This window comes from Pan paniscus, chromosome 4, assembly GCF_029289425.2.
Source record: "Pan paniscus chromosome 4, NHGRI_mPanPan1-v2.0_pri, whole genome shotgun sequence".
Lineage (NCBI taxonomy): Eukaryota > Metazoa > Chordata > Mammalia > Primates > Hominidae > Pan > Pan paniscus.
Window position 1 is genome coordinate 67,745,860 of NC_073253.2, and position 16,309 is coordinate 67,762,168.

At 38.2% G+C, this 16,309-nt stretch overlaps 1 protein-coding gene across 2 annotated transcripts in view; it reads right to left on the minus strand.

The window, feature by feature from the left end:
* The window catches only part of GHR (growth hormone receptor), a 298,275-nt gene that overhangs the window by 139,692 nt on the left and 142,274 nt on the right, over positions 1–16,309 (minus strand). For both annotated transcript variants that reach the window (XM_057302303.2, XM_063604482.1), the window contains exon 2: positions 14,462–14,542. In XM_057302303.2, the coding sequence (XP_057158286.1) occupies positions 14,462–14,531 (70 nt within the window). In that variant the 5' untranslated portion in view covers positions 14,532–14,542. The remainder of the gene's footprint in view (positions 1–14,461; positions 14,543–16,309) is intronic.

Genomic DNA, 16,309 nt, shown 5'->3' on the forward strand with positions numbered 1-16,309 from the left:
TATTAAAGATCAACTTTTGGGTATACTCAGATGAGGAACAAATGGGGCAGTTTTCCATAGCTCTTTCCACCTTATAAAATACTAGATAATTTATTATTTTTGTAGCCTATTGTCTGCCTCACATGCATGTCCTCCACCCCACAAACACACATATATCTCACTAAATCAAGCAGCATGACCATAGAGATTTTTATCTCTTCTGTTCATTGAGGCATTGCAAGCACCGAGAATAGTACCCAGTAAATAATAGGTCATCAATAAATATTTGCTGTGTTAATTAACTTTAACATTAAATTACAGTTTTTTAAGTATAGTTTTTTCAAGTGAGGAAAGCTGAAGGCAACCAGATCAACCCAGATATAAGACATAAATATGTTCACTGAATCATAGTACGGATTTTATAGTGAGCTGTCAAATATAAAGGCTACTGATATATAGTTCTGCCTATATATGGTATGTTTGTTTCTCATAATCAAGTTGTGATTACAACTAATATTGGGGGAAATTTTCACATGAAAAACTTGAATATACCAATAGATCCCCACCTGTCAGCTGTTTGTTTCACTTGTAATGATTTAAAAAAAAAAACAGCATGGCATGGTTATTTTAAAGGCATGTGACAGTTCAGTATGTGGAATGTTCCACATTAATGTAACCTTAAATATGGCAGATTGATTTCTCTAGTGGTAAAAAGCAGGTTTTAAGACTGATGAAATTTAATCTCACACCAATAATATGAACAGCTGGCTTTGCAGTTATCATACTCTCCTATGCTTCCTTTAATAAATGTTCATGGATGTCTCCCAGTTTGCTCTACCAGCCTTTAATTCTTAGGGCTGTCAAGGGAGAAATGAAAGGAAGCATTTGTTAGAAGCACTCAAATATGACCATGCATTCATGGGGATTTGTTAACTGATGTTTAAGTTGTTGCATTTCCCATAAACAAGCATGAGTGACAGGCTTTAAGGGTGATCTTCCAAAACAAATGTGACTCATAACCATTAGTGCAGCACATGCTAACAACTCATGTCCTAATCAACCTCTGAGTGCTCCCTGGAGCATGGAATTGGTCAAATTGTAGAAGAGGTTTAAAGAAGAAAATGCTGCAACGTTTCATGTAAATATGGCTCCATCAAGCATGACAGCTTTTATGTGGAATTTCCGTGGTAATGAGTATTTAATGTAGAATACCCTGGAACAAGGTTAGGAAATTCTGGTAGGTTAGTGAATCTCTTTGTCAATCTCTTTGGTACCAGCAGATAATTACTTAGGCAGAATTATATCTATCTATCTATCTATCTATCTATCTATCTATCTATCTATCTATCTATCTATCATCTATCTATCTATCTATCATCTATCTATCTATCTATCTATCTATCTATCTATCTATCTATCTATCTATCTATAGTGTCAGATTTAGAGTTTAAAACAGGTTTTCCTGATAGCCTGAATGTTTCTTTTAGAATCAACAGAACTAAAACAGACCTAATTCTTCCACTTGAAGAACATACTGAGGAATGAATTTCTGCTTTGACCTATTATTATTCCCTAATGTCTCTGATATTTATTGCTGTACTTAGTGAAATCTGAGTTGTATTTTTTGCTTTCGTTTTTATTTTATTATTTTTGTTTGATTGTTGGCTATCATTGGAGCAGGTATGAAAAAGGGGAATTAACAGCTGTCTGACAACTTCAATTCTTAAGTTGCTCATTTAGATTTGATACCACTTCAGTAGTGTCCCTGAGAAATGACAATTATGAACCTTAACTACTTCTAGATTTAAAAACTACATGAATATATGACATTGTATAAAAGAGTATTTAGTTACAATTAGTTAATTGGTAATTCCTATTATAGAGCTTCAACTGTATGGTCCAGTTGGTTTTCTCTGATTTCATTCAAAAGGAGTCTTTTCTTTCTTGGGGTTCCCATAACTTTTTGTACATGTTACATACACACATTCATTAAGGCACATCTGACATGATCTCTCTTTTTCTTCTAACCTCTTTGTTTACCTGGCAAACCTTTGAGCCTCTTAAGGTTAATTTATTTATGGGTCTCCATCATCTGGCTCAAAAAATCTTAGATGAGTAACAAATGAAAAGAAGAGGTGTAATGTAACTATATGTATGAGTTTTACTTTTTAAAAAATATAAACAAGTTTTATCTAATTTGATCCCCACAACAATCCTGGGGACTGTCAGTTCAATATGCAACTACCAGATCTAGACTGTGGTTCTCAAGCAGGAGCCATTTTGACCCCTAGAGAACACTTAGCAATGTCTATAGTTGTTTTGGTTGTTGCAACTGAGAAGGGGGGCTACTGGTATCTAGTGGGTACGAGGTCACAAATGCTGATAAATATGCTACAATGCACAGGACACGCCTCCCACCATAGAAAAATTATCTAACCTAAAATCTCAATAGTGCCAAGGTTGAGAAATCCTCATTTAGCCCCTTGCTTTCTGAAAACTATTGTAATCATATGTTCTGTGAGCTCTAGTTCAAAAATATTTTTCTGATTAAGTATATCATATAGGAAATTTACTTAACATACTATATAAAACTACTTCTTGCATTGAATCATCTTCCTCAAAAATATACAAACAAGCTAACCACAAACAGAGGAACAGCAAGTTCATGGTTTGATTCCGAACTGTTGGACGCAGACAGGATGAATGCTTGGTTTGTCAATCCTTTTTGTATTTAGAAAAGGCTCTTGGGTGTAGCTAGCACCTGGGTACTTCCATGCATTTCAAGAAGAATGAATTCATTGTCTGAACTCTTTTACAAAATGTATAAGTTCAGCTGTTTGTTAATATTAAAGTTCCTAGGAGAACAGCTAAAGAGGACTAGGTGGATTTAAATATCAGTTGTTTAAAACAAACCCCAGAATCAAAACTAGCAAGTTCATTCAATCATTTTCCTTTGAGAAAATGGTACATGAATGTGGGGAAGTAAGCATGAAATGATGGCTCTGCAGTCATGTACACAACTATAAAGGGGTAGCCAGAAATACCTTTCGTTTCGCACAACTGAACATCTATCAGTTATTTTAAAAAAAGATTTCCTAAGTAGATATAATGGAGTAAACCATTTGAATCTTTTTATAACTCAATCTCCAGCAGTAACTGTGTGTTCCAGTGAATATCAATTCAAATAATACACTAGGGCATAGACCAGGAAGAAAGGAACCTTAGGAATCATCTTGTCCACTGGTTTTCTCCTTTTTTATATTTGCTGAATTAGTCATTCAAATATAATCTCATGTGGAAACTGTGTATGATCAAAACAATTATATGAAGCTGTATTTGGGCATACATTTCCATGTACTTCCATACAGAGTACCCTGGCAGGTCAGCCCTGCACACCCACGCTTTAACTCTAGTCTTGCCTAACCTAGAAATTCATTCTACTTTCAGATGATTGTAATTGGCCTAAAGTATTTTCTCAAAAAAGCAACCTAATTTTCCTTGTTCTTCCTCTCTTGATGAGAAGGTAAACAAAGAGGAGATTGGTCTCTACTGAAAACCTCTTACCAGTAACTATACCAGGTATTGTACATGCTATCTCATTTAATTCTCATGGATGGCTTTCTGAGCAAGAATTAAGAAAATCACTCCCAGCATCAGAATCAACTCACCAAAGACCTACTTGCTGTATTAATCAGATTTAATTTTATTAGAAGCACAGGAACTAGAGTAGTACAATTTCATCAAACCCATCCTTTAAACACTGATTCTTACAACTATAACTATATAACAGTATCCCATTTTATAAAGGTTTATGCTATTATGTCTTAAACATTAGAAACATCTTCAAGATAGTCATTATTAAAATTATCTGTAGCTTCCAAAATTTCCTTGTGCAAATAAACCGCTTCTTTTAGGCATATATTGTTATAAATAAAATTCTACATGTCAGTTTAGTTTGCATGTTTATTCAGGCCTCAGGGTTTGCAATAATAACTCAACTTGAGGACAATAACAGTAGTTACTGAATACAATTAGCCTATTGGTAATTCCAATTATAGGAATTATATATAATAATTGTATAGCGCTCCCTATAATTATAGGAATTTTACATAATTATTACCAATTACCAGTTGACTAATTGTATTCAGTAACTGCTTTTCCTGTGTAGTAATCTCAATACGTGCTTTACTTGTGTTACCTCATTGAAGCCTTTTTAAACAAGTCATTTTCCTCTGACTTAAGAGAGAAGAAAACTGAGGCTCAGAGAATGTAAGAAACTACCAAAGTCACTGTAGCAGATGCTGTCAGTGCTTTGGTGATGTAGATTGATCTCTTTGCCTTTATTTTATTTTACTTTACTTTATTTTATTTTATTGATTTTTATTTTATTTTATTTTATTTTATTTTATTTTATTTTATTTTTTGAGACAGAGTGTTGCTCTGTTGACCAGGCTGGAGTGCAGTGGCACCACCTCAGCTCACTGCAACTTCTGCCTCCTGGGTTCAAGCAATTCCCCTGCCTCAGCCTCCCGAGCAGCTGGGACTACAGGTGCCCGCCACCCCGCCCAGCTAATTTTTGTATTCTTAGTAGAGATAGGGTTTCACCATGTTGGCCAGGCTGGTCTCAAACTCTTGACCTCTTGATCCACCCGCCTCGGCCTCCCAAAGTGCTGGGATTACAGGCATGAGCCACCGCGCCCAGCCCCTCTTTACCTTTTTTTTTTTTTTACATGCAGGCTTCATGTGTGGTTTCACTCCCACACCCAGGACCCGTGTCTCTCTGTCGGCTGCCCTCAGGCTGCTGGAGCCAGCTTTACCTGCACTTGGACAACTGATAGTGTGTAGAAATTTGCATCCTCGTGAGGATGCAAATTTAACCTTAACCACCAACTGAGGATAATCTGGACAACTCAAAATCTGCTGAGATAGATACTTCTACCCAACCACACCACTGTTGGATACTACTTGATATTGTATCCTTGTCTGGTTTCTTTACCTTCCCCGTCTCATTTTCCTACTCTCCTATCGCTTTCTCCCTGGACCATTTTCTAATAATTCACTTTCATAGGAATCCTTGTCTCAGCATCCTACTTCTGGGGAACTCAACCTTAAAAAAATCACACAATTCATAAATGGGATTCAAATGCAGTTTTGACAAAGTCCAACACCACTGCTCTGAAATCCCTAATCTAAACTGTTTCTCCTGACCATAGCAGAGAAGAAGGAAACAAGAATCAGATGTGGGTGGTGTAGAGACTGCCTCTTACTGGTCCTAAACCCTAAGCATCTCTGAGGACCAGCTTCTCCTCCCAGCGAGTTCCTCCATAGCTCCCTTTACTCTCTTGACAGGATAAGCCTCTACCTGATTAACTGCTGCCCCCAAGGAAGTGATAGTCAAGAATAGGATCAAAGTACCAGAGGAATTTGATGCACCCTTAGGCAGATCATAGTAAGCTTCTATCAACCAACTGTAGAAATAAATCAGTAATTTATATAGTATTTATTGAATGCTACCTTGGGCTCAGTGGTGGCCATGCTCTCCTCATTTTAGCCTGGAATTTCAGTCTTTTCCTTTTACCCTCTGCTTTAAGGCATCAGTGGTATTCCCCAACATCAAAAGTTTCCACCTTTGGGTGAATAGCAACCCAGTTCTAAACATGTTGGAGAAATCACCCGCCAAAATCCAAAAAGAGATGGTTTTAATCTAAATACATCTCATGTTAAAGTTCTTAATATTCTTCTATTTTGGTTATTAATATTCTTCCATTTTTTTCCCTTAAAGTGAGTTTTTTGACCCAAGAACATATATTTTTAGCAATCAAATATAGAAGTAAGACAAAATAGCCAGGTCATACTGGGGAGCACTTATACTTTTGCCTTTCACACCCATAATGGCTTTAGTATACACATCAGTTTGTCAAGCAAATATGGCCAAGGTATGCACAGAAGTTAACTTACCTCCTTCTATTTCTCAATAAGAGCCTCTTAGAAACTATTCAGTCTGAATGATAACTGCAGAGGAAAAGAAAGCTAGTCAACCGTGCTTATGAAGTTCAGAGCAAATACTAGAGGGTATGATGCTGGCCCAGCTAACAAAGAAAGTTGGGCACCATGATATACCAGTTTGTCAACGTAGCCAGAGCTGTCTGAGTATGGCACTTCATGTACTTTCTATATTCTACTCCTAGCAAGCCCAGGTGGCCAAATGGTGCCCTGACACAGGGCAGGACTCTTCAACTGACTGTCTTTCTCCTGTTTCCCTATTCCTCTGCTCTTGTTACAACACATCCTTTCACCATTAGCTATTATTAAGGAAAGCATGGCTCTTCTTGCTCCAACCAGGGATGCAGTGGGTCAGTGGCATGTAGAGGAGAAGAAATTATATGTCGTAAATGTTAGCCAAACACAAAATGGTCCTCCCCTGAAAAATGACCTCTCATTTTTTGGGAGAGCCAAGGCTCTGGAAAATATAATGTGGCAAACATCATCAAGTCAGTGCCCACTAAGGTGAATCTGTTAATATTTACACATAGCACATGGTTATCCAGTAGTCAATATTATTTCTCTTTCCACAAATTTGGAAGGTTTTGCCAAAAAATTAAAAGATACACAAAGTATCATTTTTTCATATTCAGAAATCAAGAAATTAAAGATTTTATTAATATAAATTGACTTTTAACCTTGAGAGTTTCATGTGCTCTCATTGGAAAATTAGAAAGATTTGATATTTAAGGAATGGGGCTAAGAAAATTGACTCAGCTATCCACAGGATCCCTAGTCAGGGTCTTTTGTAATCTAAAGTTCAATGTCCAAAGGGGCAAAGAAAATTTGGATTTGGGATCTGCAGGTATCATTATGTCTGTCAATATTTGAGGAGATTTAATCAGGCAGGAGGCAGGTGGTGTAGAGATAAAGGTGGTGTCAGGGGGATGGTGCTGGGTGACCGGGTCACTTAATGCAGAATGTTGGCCAGTGACTGGTGCATGGGGTTCGGAGTTCAGTCACCTGGAAAGAGGTTGACAAGACTTAGGCAGGACATCAGGCTCCCACACATTAGTGTTTAGGGCAGAATTCTGATCTTGGTGATATCTGGAGTAGAAAGCAGGAAAATAAAATCATTCCATCCTCCGGAAAAGCCCACAAAGCCTAGCTTCTAAAGTGGCACAGCTATTTCTAGACCCCTCCCACTATAAGGGGATACTAATTCAACTCCTGCCTTGCTCAGGACTGGAGATGAGAGCATCAGTGACAATTGCAGGAGAGAACTGAGGAAATCAAAGGTCAGGATTTAGCTGCTGATTCACTTATTCATTGAACAAATACATGAAGATCCTCATCAGAATGCTGAAGGATGGGCATCCAGCAAAATATCCTTCATGGATTTTAACGTCTAGTAAGTTTTAATTCCATAACATTTTATTACACAGGGCATGGAATGGTCATTTTGTTCAGTTATTTGAAACCAATTAAACTATATTTATTTCAAGCTCAGTCCAAACTTGCCACACTCTTGAAACACAGATGTCATTATAACTTCATTTAGAAGAGGGAAACACAACAAATGCCACCCTTCACCTGCCTCCTACCCCCACCTCTCTGCCAATCCTGTGTCCTGCTTGTTAGTGAAAGCTTCTATAAAAACATCCTGAAACATTTCCCCTGTGGTTAAGACATGATCCACCATCTTCTAATACCTGCAATCCTTCCATGGAAATGTGATGCGTACACTGTGAAGGTTGAGGTTCCTGATAAATGTACCTGACAAAACACTGTGGCTTCATCCTGGGAACAAGGGACTAGAAAAAATGGATTTGCAGCTGAGGCTGAAGAAGTGCTCTAAGCCCCAAGGCCTCCTGGTCTGTCCAGAAGTTGCCAGACAGGGCACTAAGGAATACTCTCTTTGTAGGGTCAATTGCATCAGATTTCAAAGTGTGTTTATGTTACACATCATCACCGTCTTTATGCTGCTAACTACAGATGATGAGGAAGTTTGCTTCGGGTTTGAAGATGACACTGTTGACAGCATTATTTAACAATCCATGTGAGTATTGCCAGAAAAGTTAAAATGGAGCCACATTGCCTGTTGCTTGGAAAAGACGAAGGTGCACCCTTTTGTTGTGGCTGCTGGTGACTCTGCCTGATGACAAGCTAGGTGCACAGTACTGTGGATAAGCAGGTGGTTACAAGCCAAGTAGAGGCCCCAAAAATGTCTTTATTGATGACCCTGGACTGCCTACAGTTCTATATCATATACAGTGTAAGGTTAAGGTTTAAAAGGAACCAACTCTCAGTAAGAAACCCATTGACTTCGATGCACAGTGAGGAGAAAATCATCAATGGCAAATTCCTCATGAGATGGTTTTCCTTGGGAAAAGCTGCTGGGGTGACTGAGGAATCCTGGGCCCCTTGTTGTAGGGAATGATCTCAGGTAGAGGCTGGCTGGGCCAGTAAAGGCCAACATGGACTTCTGCACAGTTGAACTTGGGTTGGTCTCTAGCCAGAGGTGGACAACCAGGTGTGTCTATGAACAGGTACTCTTTGCCATCACCAAACACCAAATACGTTATGTCAACCTCATTCCTGTCTACCCCATAACAAGAGCCACAATTTAGGATACTGAACCAAAGTGGTGTGGAAACATTCTATTATATAACCAGGACTGGCTCTGTTCCCGTAAGAGCTGGCATCTAAGGCGGAAGACCAGAAATATACTCTATCACTGGCATGTGTGAATTTAACTAACATTCAGGGTTCTGAGTATTCTTGGGTGGTCCCACTCCTTCAATTTACTAATTAGCTGTGGCACAAATCTAATCACTCACACTGCCAGCTTCTTTGTAGGGGTGAGTCACTCATTTTCCGTGGGAGCCTAACCAACCTCCCAGACTCTGCCCAGCACATGGCTCTGCTGTTCTCAACTCATCCTGTATATATTTTATTGTATCCCATGAGTAAGTACATACTCTAGCAATGACAAAATATCTGGGGGATTGTCAAGGTTTTGGGATAGAGTCACACATGTCCAGAGACTACAATGAGGAGGGAGTTCAGACCTTTGTCCTTTCTGTAGACCCTCACTGCATAGTAGCCTGAGCCATACCACAGCCATACTGCAGAGCTGAGCAGACAGCTGCAGGACCCAGGGTAGACACAGGCATGAGGAGTTCAGAGAAATGGTACAAAAGAAGCGTAGCTTAGACACTCTGCTGTCATCCAGCCTCAGCATGTTTCCTCCCCTACAGAGTTGTTCTGTGCAAGTACCACTTTAGTGCTAATAGGCTGAACTGTGCACCAGGACTTCACTGCATTAAACGTGAGTCATTGCTGATGATCACATTAATTAAAAATGCAGAAACTTAGAAATGGATGGAAAAGAAGGCACTGATAGTTCCCCGAGTCAAAAATCCACAGGTTAATTAGACTCTGAGTACTGGTAATTCTGTCTTCTTAACATCCCCGTGTTTGTGATCCATCTATTTTTTATCATCCCTGTCACACTTAGATTATCTCTCTCCTGACCTACTGTCATCAACTTCCTCCTCTAATTCATCCCTTTCAAATTCACTTTTATCCTATTACTAGTATTATTGACAAAGTAAAAATCTAACAGTATTATTACCTAGATTAAAACCCTTTAATAATCTAAGAGGATCACAATTAAATTATGTTTATTTCTCTGTTTTCTCTTCTAAAGACTGTGAGCTCCTTAAAAGCAGGAATATACATTCAAAATTCTTCCTTGGGCTGGGCACAGTGGCTCATACTTATAATGCCAACTACTCTGCAGGCTGAAGAAGGATTGTTTGAAGCTAGTAGAACTGTTTGGCGCCTGCACAACATAGCAAGTTCCTATCTCTAAAACAAAAAAATGAATAAATGCATGCATGCAAAATTGAATGAATAAATAAATAAATACATAAAATTCCTCCTTGAATCTGTAAAATGACTTAATAAAAGCTTCTTGAAAGACTTTTTATGTGTCATTATCTACATTGGCACCATCTAGATTAACCCAGCTTGCTGTGACCTGCTGAACTCCAACATCAAATAAATTCTGCAATATCAGGAGGACAAGGGGACAGAGGATTGCTGATGTACATGGACGCAGGCCATTGCACTAGAACACACCATACGATTTCTTCTTGCCTCTGGATTATGGTGAAGACAGCAGCAATCAAAAGCTCTGTGGCTTTTTTCCCCACCTTCACTGTGAATGGAAAGCCTTGAAGTGTTCATTCTTGAACACATTTAACAGATGCATTCATTACTGTTTACTAACTGAAACCATGACTCTAATACTTGTGTGAAATATATCTGACATGTCTTGACATCCTCTCAGAGCTCTGTGGAACTTCAACTGTGGTGGAATAGAGTTTATTTTAAAAAATAAATTGTTGCTGTCTGATAGCAATGAGAACAGGGGTGTCTTTCCTTTCAAGTAAGTGTTTTGTCAGTGTGCATAGGTTTATGAAAAATGTTCAAAATATACAGAAAAAATTATTTTGGGGCTCTTGGTTCCCTTAGGATGTGGCATCTCATTCCTAAGTCTCTTACCCTGAATGGTACAGAATGATATAACACCTTTGCAGAATTTGAGTGATGTCAATTATGTGCTTTGCCTGCAAGCCACACCTAACTGGTGTGCATGTACATATAGTATATACATATAGTGTACATATATATACATGTATATGTATATGTGTACATATATAGTGTATGTATCACACACATACAAATATAAATATGTTGTATGTAAATATTATATATCAATATTACATGTAGATACTATATATGTTACATATAAATATCACACATATGCACACACACACACTATTCCATCATACAGGTAGCGCTTTTGTCTGGCCTCCAATATTGAGGACTATTAGTTGCTGGATATGGCATACACTTCCTCTTTCTTTTCTTCCTCTCCAAATGCTACCTATTCTTCAAGGGCCCAGCAAGTCTTGCCTTTTCCATAATGCCTTTGCTATCTCTGGGCCTTCTATAATTTGACTCAAACCTACTGACCTAAGTTTGCTTCCAAAGGGAATAATTACAAATATAGCACCTATGTACCACACACCCTGGCCAAATTAATCCTATGCCTTCCACGAAGTAAGTGCTCAAGAAATGCTTGTTGAATGTTAAATGCGTAAAATAGAACCATCCATTGACTAGCACAGTAAGTGAATGAATTGTTGTCCATAGACATCTCATATCTACATCTGTACACTTCTGTTTATGTTGTTGCTTTATCACATAAGTTATTCCTGTGATAGCCTTCTGTTCTTCTCAGCCTTTTAAAATCTTAAACTTGACATTCTAGTCTCTACAGAAACAATGTCAACCTCCTTCATGAAGCTGTAATTCACCACAGCTGAGGTATCCCTCACGTCATCATCACTTCTATAAAGTGTGATTCAAGCCATTTTGATAGTTAATGTACAATGCCTGATATTGTAATTCTTGGTGTACATGCCTGATTTATTAACCCATGAAAAGTTCCTTGAGGGAAGAATCAATGTATTCCTCATAGCCATAGGTGCAGGCTTTGAAAATAGGAAGCTCTTAAGAATTATCAGTACACTGAATTTGTTGAATTAACTATTCTAGTCCACCTTGATCTATTCTTTTTCAGGGCATCTTGACCATTTCTCTTCATCACACAATCTAGACTTTAAAGATATACAGTCTCTCATTAATTTCAAGACATTCCTCATGTCCCAGCTAGACTGAACTACAAGGCAGGGGCTTGCTTACTTCCACCTTAGGTTACTGAGGTCAAAGGGTATATTCAAGGGTAGACTGATTGAAATAGTAGAGATATATGACCTAATTTATAACAGGCACTGCTTGGAAGAATACTTATATCCATTAGATCTTTATGCACATTTCTCATTAGCAGCATTATTCCAGCAGCAGCAATTTTGATACAATCAGTTGATAGGTCAACCATGTGAAGCCCTTTGAAAACAAGGCATTGTGGATCATTCCTGATTTTGGAATAAAAAATTCTCCTCTAGACTATGTAACTGGCTTTGAAGAGCAGATATAGAGCTTCATATTAAGGATGAGAACTTCATATTAAGGATGAGAGACAGAAAACATCTATTACAACACTTTAGCTAACACAATAATGGCACTGTTCAAATTTAGTTCTCATTAAATTTCCCACAGGGCAATTAGATTTAATTAAAAAAATCCTTTCAGGGCCAGTATATTTCTAATTGCTCATCTGCCCAAGCAAGAAAATCCCTGCTCAAGTGCTACCCTTCCCTACGCATACAGGTCTGTCATCTTCTACCAGCTCCTGGGTGACTTTTCTCCGGGTGATGCTTCCAAGATCACTTACCCATCAATGCCACATCTTTCACTGAACAAACTGAATTCAATAGTAGTATCTTTTCTTTTTAAAAATTTAATCTATATTTTTAGTCTGCCTTATTCACTAGGAGACACAATAAAAATAAAATGATTTGGCTACAATCCAGACCTGGCAGAAAAACAAACACATGGTCCATAAATGTTATCTGAGACTGACCCATGTCATGTTATGCAGTAACTTTGGCTGAACCCATGAACACATGAACCCATTCATTAGATAAGTGGCCAGAACTAGAATACACACACACACACACACACACACACACACACACACAGAGGCAAGCATGCACACACACGCTGGAACGTGCTTACATATGCCTTCTTACGTAAACATCATGCCCCATCCTTAATCCTTAGACCATTTTAAGAAAGGATTCTGGAATATGCACATATTCCAAAGGAAAAAGAAATATTGGTTAGTTCAATAAGACAAAAAAAAAGAGACAAAAATGTTCTTCTTTGTTAAATTACTTCTTATGCGTAAGTACTGGTAGGATATGTGATTTGTGTTTAGTATAAACTATTGCATTTGCTTATATTCTGCTCTCCCTGAACAAATAAATGAATCAAACAAAACTATTAAAAAGAAAAACAAAAAGCAAACATTAAAAGCAACTAATGATGTTTTCTCTTCACTCAGGAACTCAAAGTTTTAGTAAAATGTCGAAGCAGCTGAAACAGATGCTCCTTGCAGACTTTCTAGTTCTAAAATGTAATTTGAGCTCTAATCTCTCAGCTGGGGATGCATTTTTAATTTTCTTTAAAGATTTCCTATGCCATACTTTTCATTTCACAAGTTTTTTAAATTCCTCAAATCTTGCCCAGTGGAATGAAAGTCACCTTAATGAAGAAATGAGAGATTAAGCCACCATGACTTTGGAACAGCAGAGGATCTCAGCTGCAATTCTTTGGCTCAGAACCAGGGTCTAAAACCAGCCATGGGAAAAGCTGCTGAAATGGAGCCTGCAATTCTCTCCATGTTTGACTTGCATAATGTTGACATTATAACGCCAGAGAGACCAAAAAATATTTCCAACAATTATGACTCTTTTCTATAAATATTTTTAAATTGCTTTAAGAGATAAAATAACATATTTTACTCTTCTCATTTTCTAAGTGACTGTGGTCACCCTCAGCAGCTCACTACTACGGATTTATTTTTGGCTAGAAGGTCAGGGAGGACATCTTAAGGCGCTAAGTCTGCTGTTAAACTGTGTTTTCCAACATGAGCTGAATGGTGAGAAGGGGAGTCTGACACTCTTAAAGCAACAACTAAATTCAGTGTCATAGCATGGGAGTAATATATTCTTTCTTTCTGTAGAAGCCCAGGCAAGAAAAAACATCAAGTACTCATTAAAAAAAAAAAAAAAAGTCTCCCACCCGTTAGAGAGCACAGTTTTCTTTCTGACAGAAAAGTTCTTCTTCCCTTTCCCTTCTATTACTCTTCCTTGTTTTAGTTAGGTCTGCTATGAAACATAGTTTAAACATATTGAGACTTCTCTACAAGGAGAGGGATATAAAAAAGGGAGGGAGAATTATAGAGATGGGGAAGGAAGCTCATAATTTCTGGGTATATCATTCAACTATTTCAGGTGTCTCTTTCCTCAACTTAGCCAAATGGTAATCACCCAGAGAGTGAGAAGTGAAATTCATTTGAAACCTGCAATTTCTTTTCTCCGAGAATATGATTAACAAGCCTGAATTCTGAGCTCTGGAAATAGATTAGATATCCTTAGTCACAGATGAGCTGAGTGAACAGTAAGCTAATAATCCTTCAGTGTAATTTCAATATCTCTCCCAGAGCCTGAGAACAAGAGACCTGGCTTGTCTTCAACATAAATGTCCTCAGCATGATTTGTAGTATTAATTTTTGATATGAAAACATCAGATGCCAAAGTTGACTGACTACTGCATTCCTCCTAAACATCCACAGAAAAGTCCTACTAGTTTCTGATTTTAAAGCTAAGTCAAGTTTCCTATTTGCTGCTATGTAAAACTTGCATCTTTTAATAAAATCATCCAAAAAACTTGGATGTAGCAAATACAGTTCAGTGTTGTTTCAAAACACTGAGGGTGGAAATGGAAAAGCAGAACTCACCCTCACTTCCAGAAAAAGCATCACTTGATCCTGCCAGTGCCAAGGTCAACAGCAGCTGCCAGAGATCCATACCTGTAGGACCTGCAATCACAAAAAGGGTAAGGTAAAGCCCAGCAATTAAAAGCAGACCATTATCACGAAATACTGTTTAAAGACTGGGTAAGACATGAATGAGCTGACGAGTCAGTTCCAGAAGGAATCCTAGTAAGTCTTTCACTGCCCCAGAGTCTCATATTGTCCTACTTTTCATGAACTCAAACAGCAGGTTGTAATAAATTCTACTTCCCGTGAGTGCTCGTCTCAGGAAATAACATGAACACTAGAGATGTTCACACCCTGGCTCAAAGCCATAGAAACACCTCACAGCAAATGACCCCCATGCACAGCTTCAGTAACAGGGCCAGTAAGGTTTGCTTTAATTTGATCTGGAAATAGAAAACCTTATCAGCAGTATCAGAAAGCATGGGGTCTTGAGCTGGACGGGCCATAAAAGGAAAAACAGAACAATCGTGGTAATAGTAACATTTCATAAATCTGTTTCCCAGTGAACAAAAGAGCTCAAACCACTCAAAACGAGTTGCTAATGAGCCATCCTAAAGAGGTTTAACTAGAAGGGAAGCAGAAAGAAGGCGGGAAGCAAAAGGAAACAAAAACTCCCTAGTAAAACTAAAAACCCACAAGGACACAGTGTGTCGTAGAGAGGTTTTATTTTAATGAGGAATACAGATCTGAAAGACCCAGGAATGTGAACACCTCAGACACCAAGAGGGATGCGTCTGTGGCTTTGCTAGCCATTTAGAAGCCCAGTGTGGCCACACCTGGAGCCCTTCAGTCTAACGGAGAGAGTAGATCAACACATCTGTCAGCACAACACCTCAGTGACCATACACCTTTATCTGGAGGAAGGAAATAAGCTTTTCTAGAAAAAATATACCAGGGTGTCCACATCCCGGATCTTCTGAGGCAAGTTTGGGCTGGTTGAAAATGAACTCAGCGTATTGCCTTTTGTAGAGCTGTTGCTGTGTCTGACAACTAATGCCAACTACTTTAAAGCTTAGCTGCAACATTTCCATAAAATTGCACTATTTACAAGTTACTCAGAGACTTATCATCATACCAGGAGCTCCACGAGATCCTCTACTGGCTTCATTTTTATTACTGTGCAAACCTGACCTAATGGAATAGCCCTTCATGGTATCCCTAATCAGGCTGAAATAATGAGCAAAGATGTTTTTTTTCATGGGCCTACAGATGTGGCCCCCGGCAATGGCTGTGTAATTCTACATAGGGATAAAATTCTTGACGTACTTTAATTTCTAGACAGCAGAGGACCTATCTTTTTTGTTCCATATAATTTTATATTCTTAAAAATTTCTTTAAAAAAGCACATCTCTATGTAAACTAAATTGTCTTCTTGTATCTGAATCCCCATGTGCAAATCCACATGCATGAGGAACTCTCCTTCATACACTACTTCACCGAGTCATTCATAGGATTGAGTGTAAACATGCAGATGAACGCACTTTGTGAGATTTCACGTGAGAAACATGCAGATGAACACACTTTGTGAGATTTCAAATAAATATGAGTTGTGGTTTTTACAACATTCATGTTTTTAATTCCTAACCTGGAAGGCCTTGAGCTGATGGCCTTTCATCATCCTCGTCTACTTTGCAAATGAGAACCACTGAGCATCTCTCCCTCCCAATGTCCTTTACTCCTAGGTGAACAGGCTATGTAATCAAAGCTGGAAACCTCCAGCAGAAATATATTAAAAGGCTGAAAAAAAGTTATAAGCTAAAATGCCATCCTGTTAGTAACTAAATATTTACTTTGCATTTGATTCTT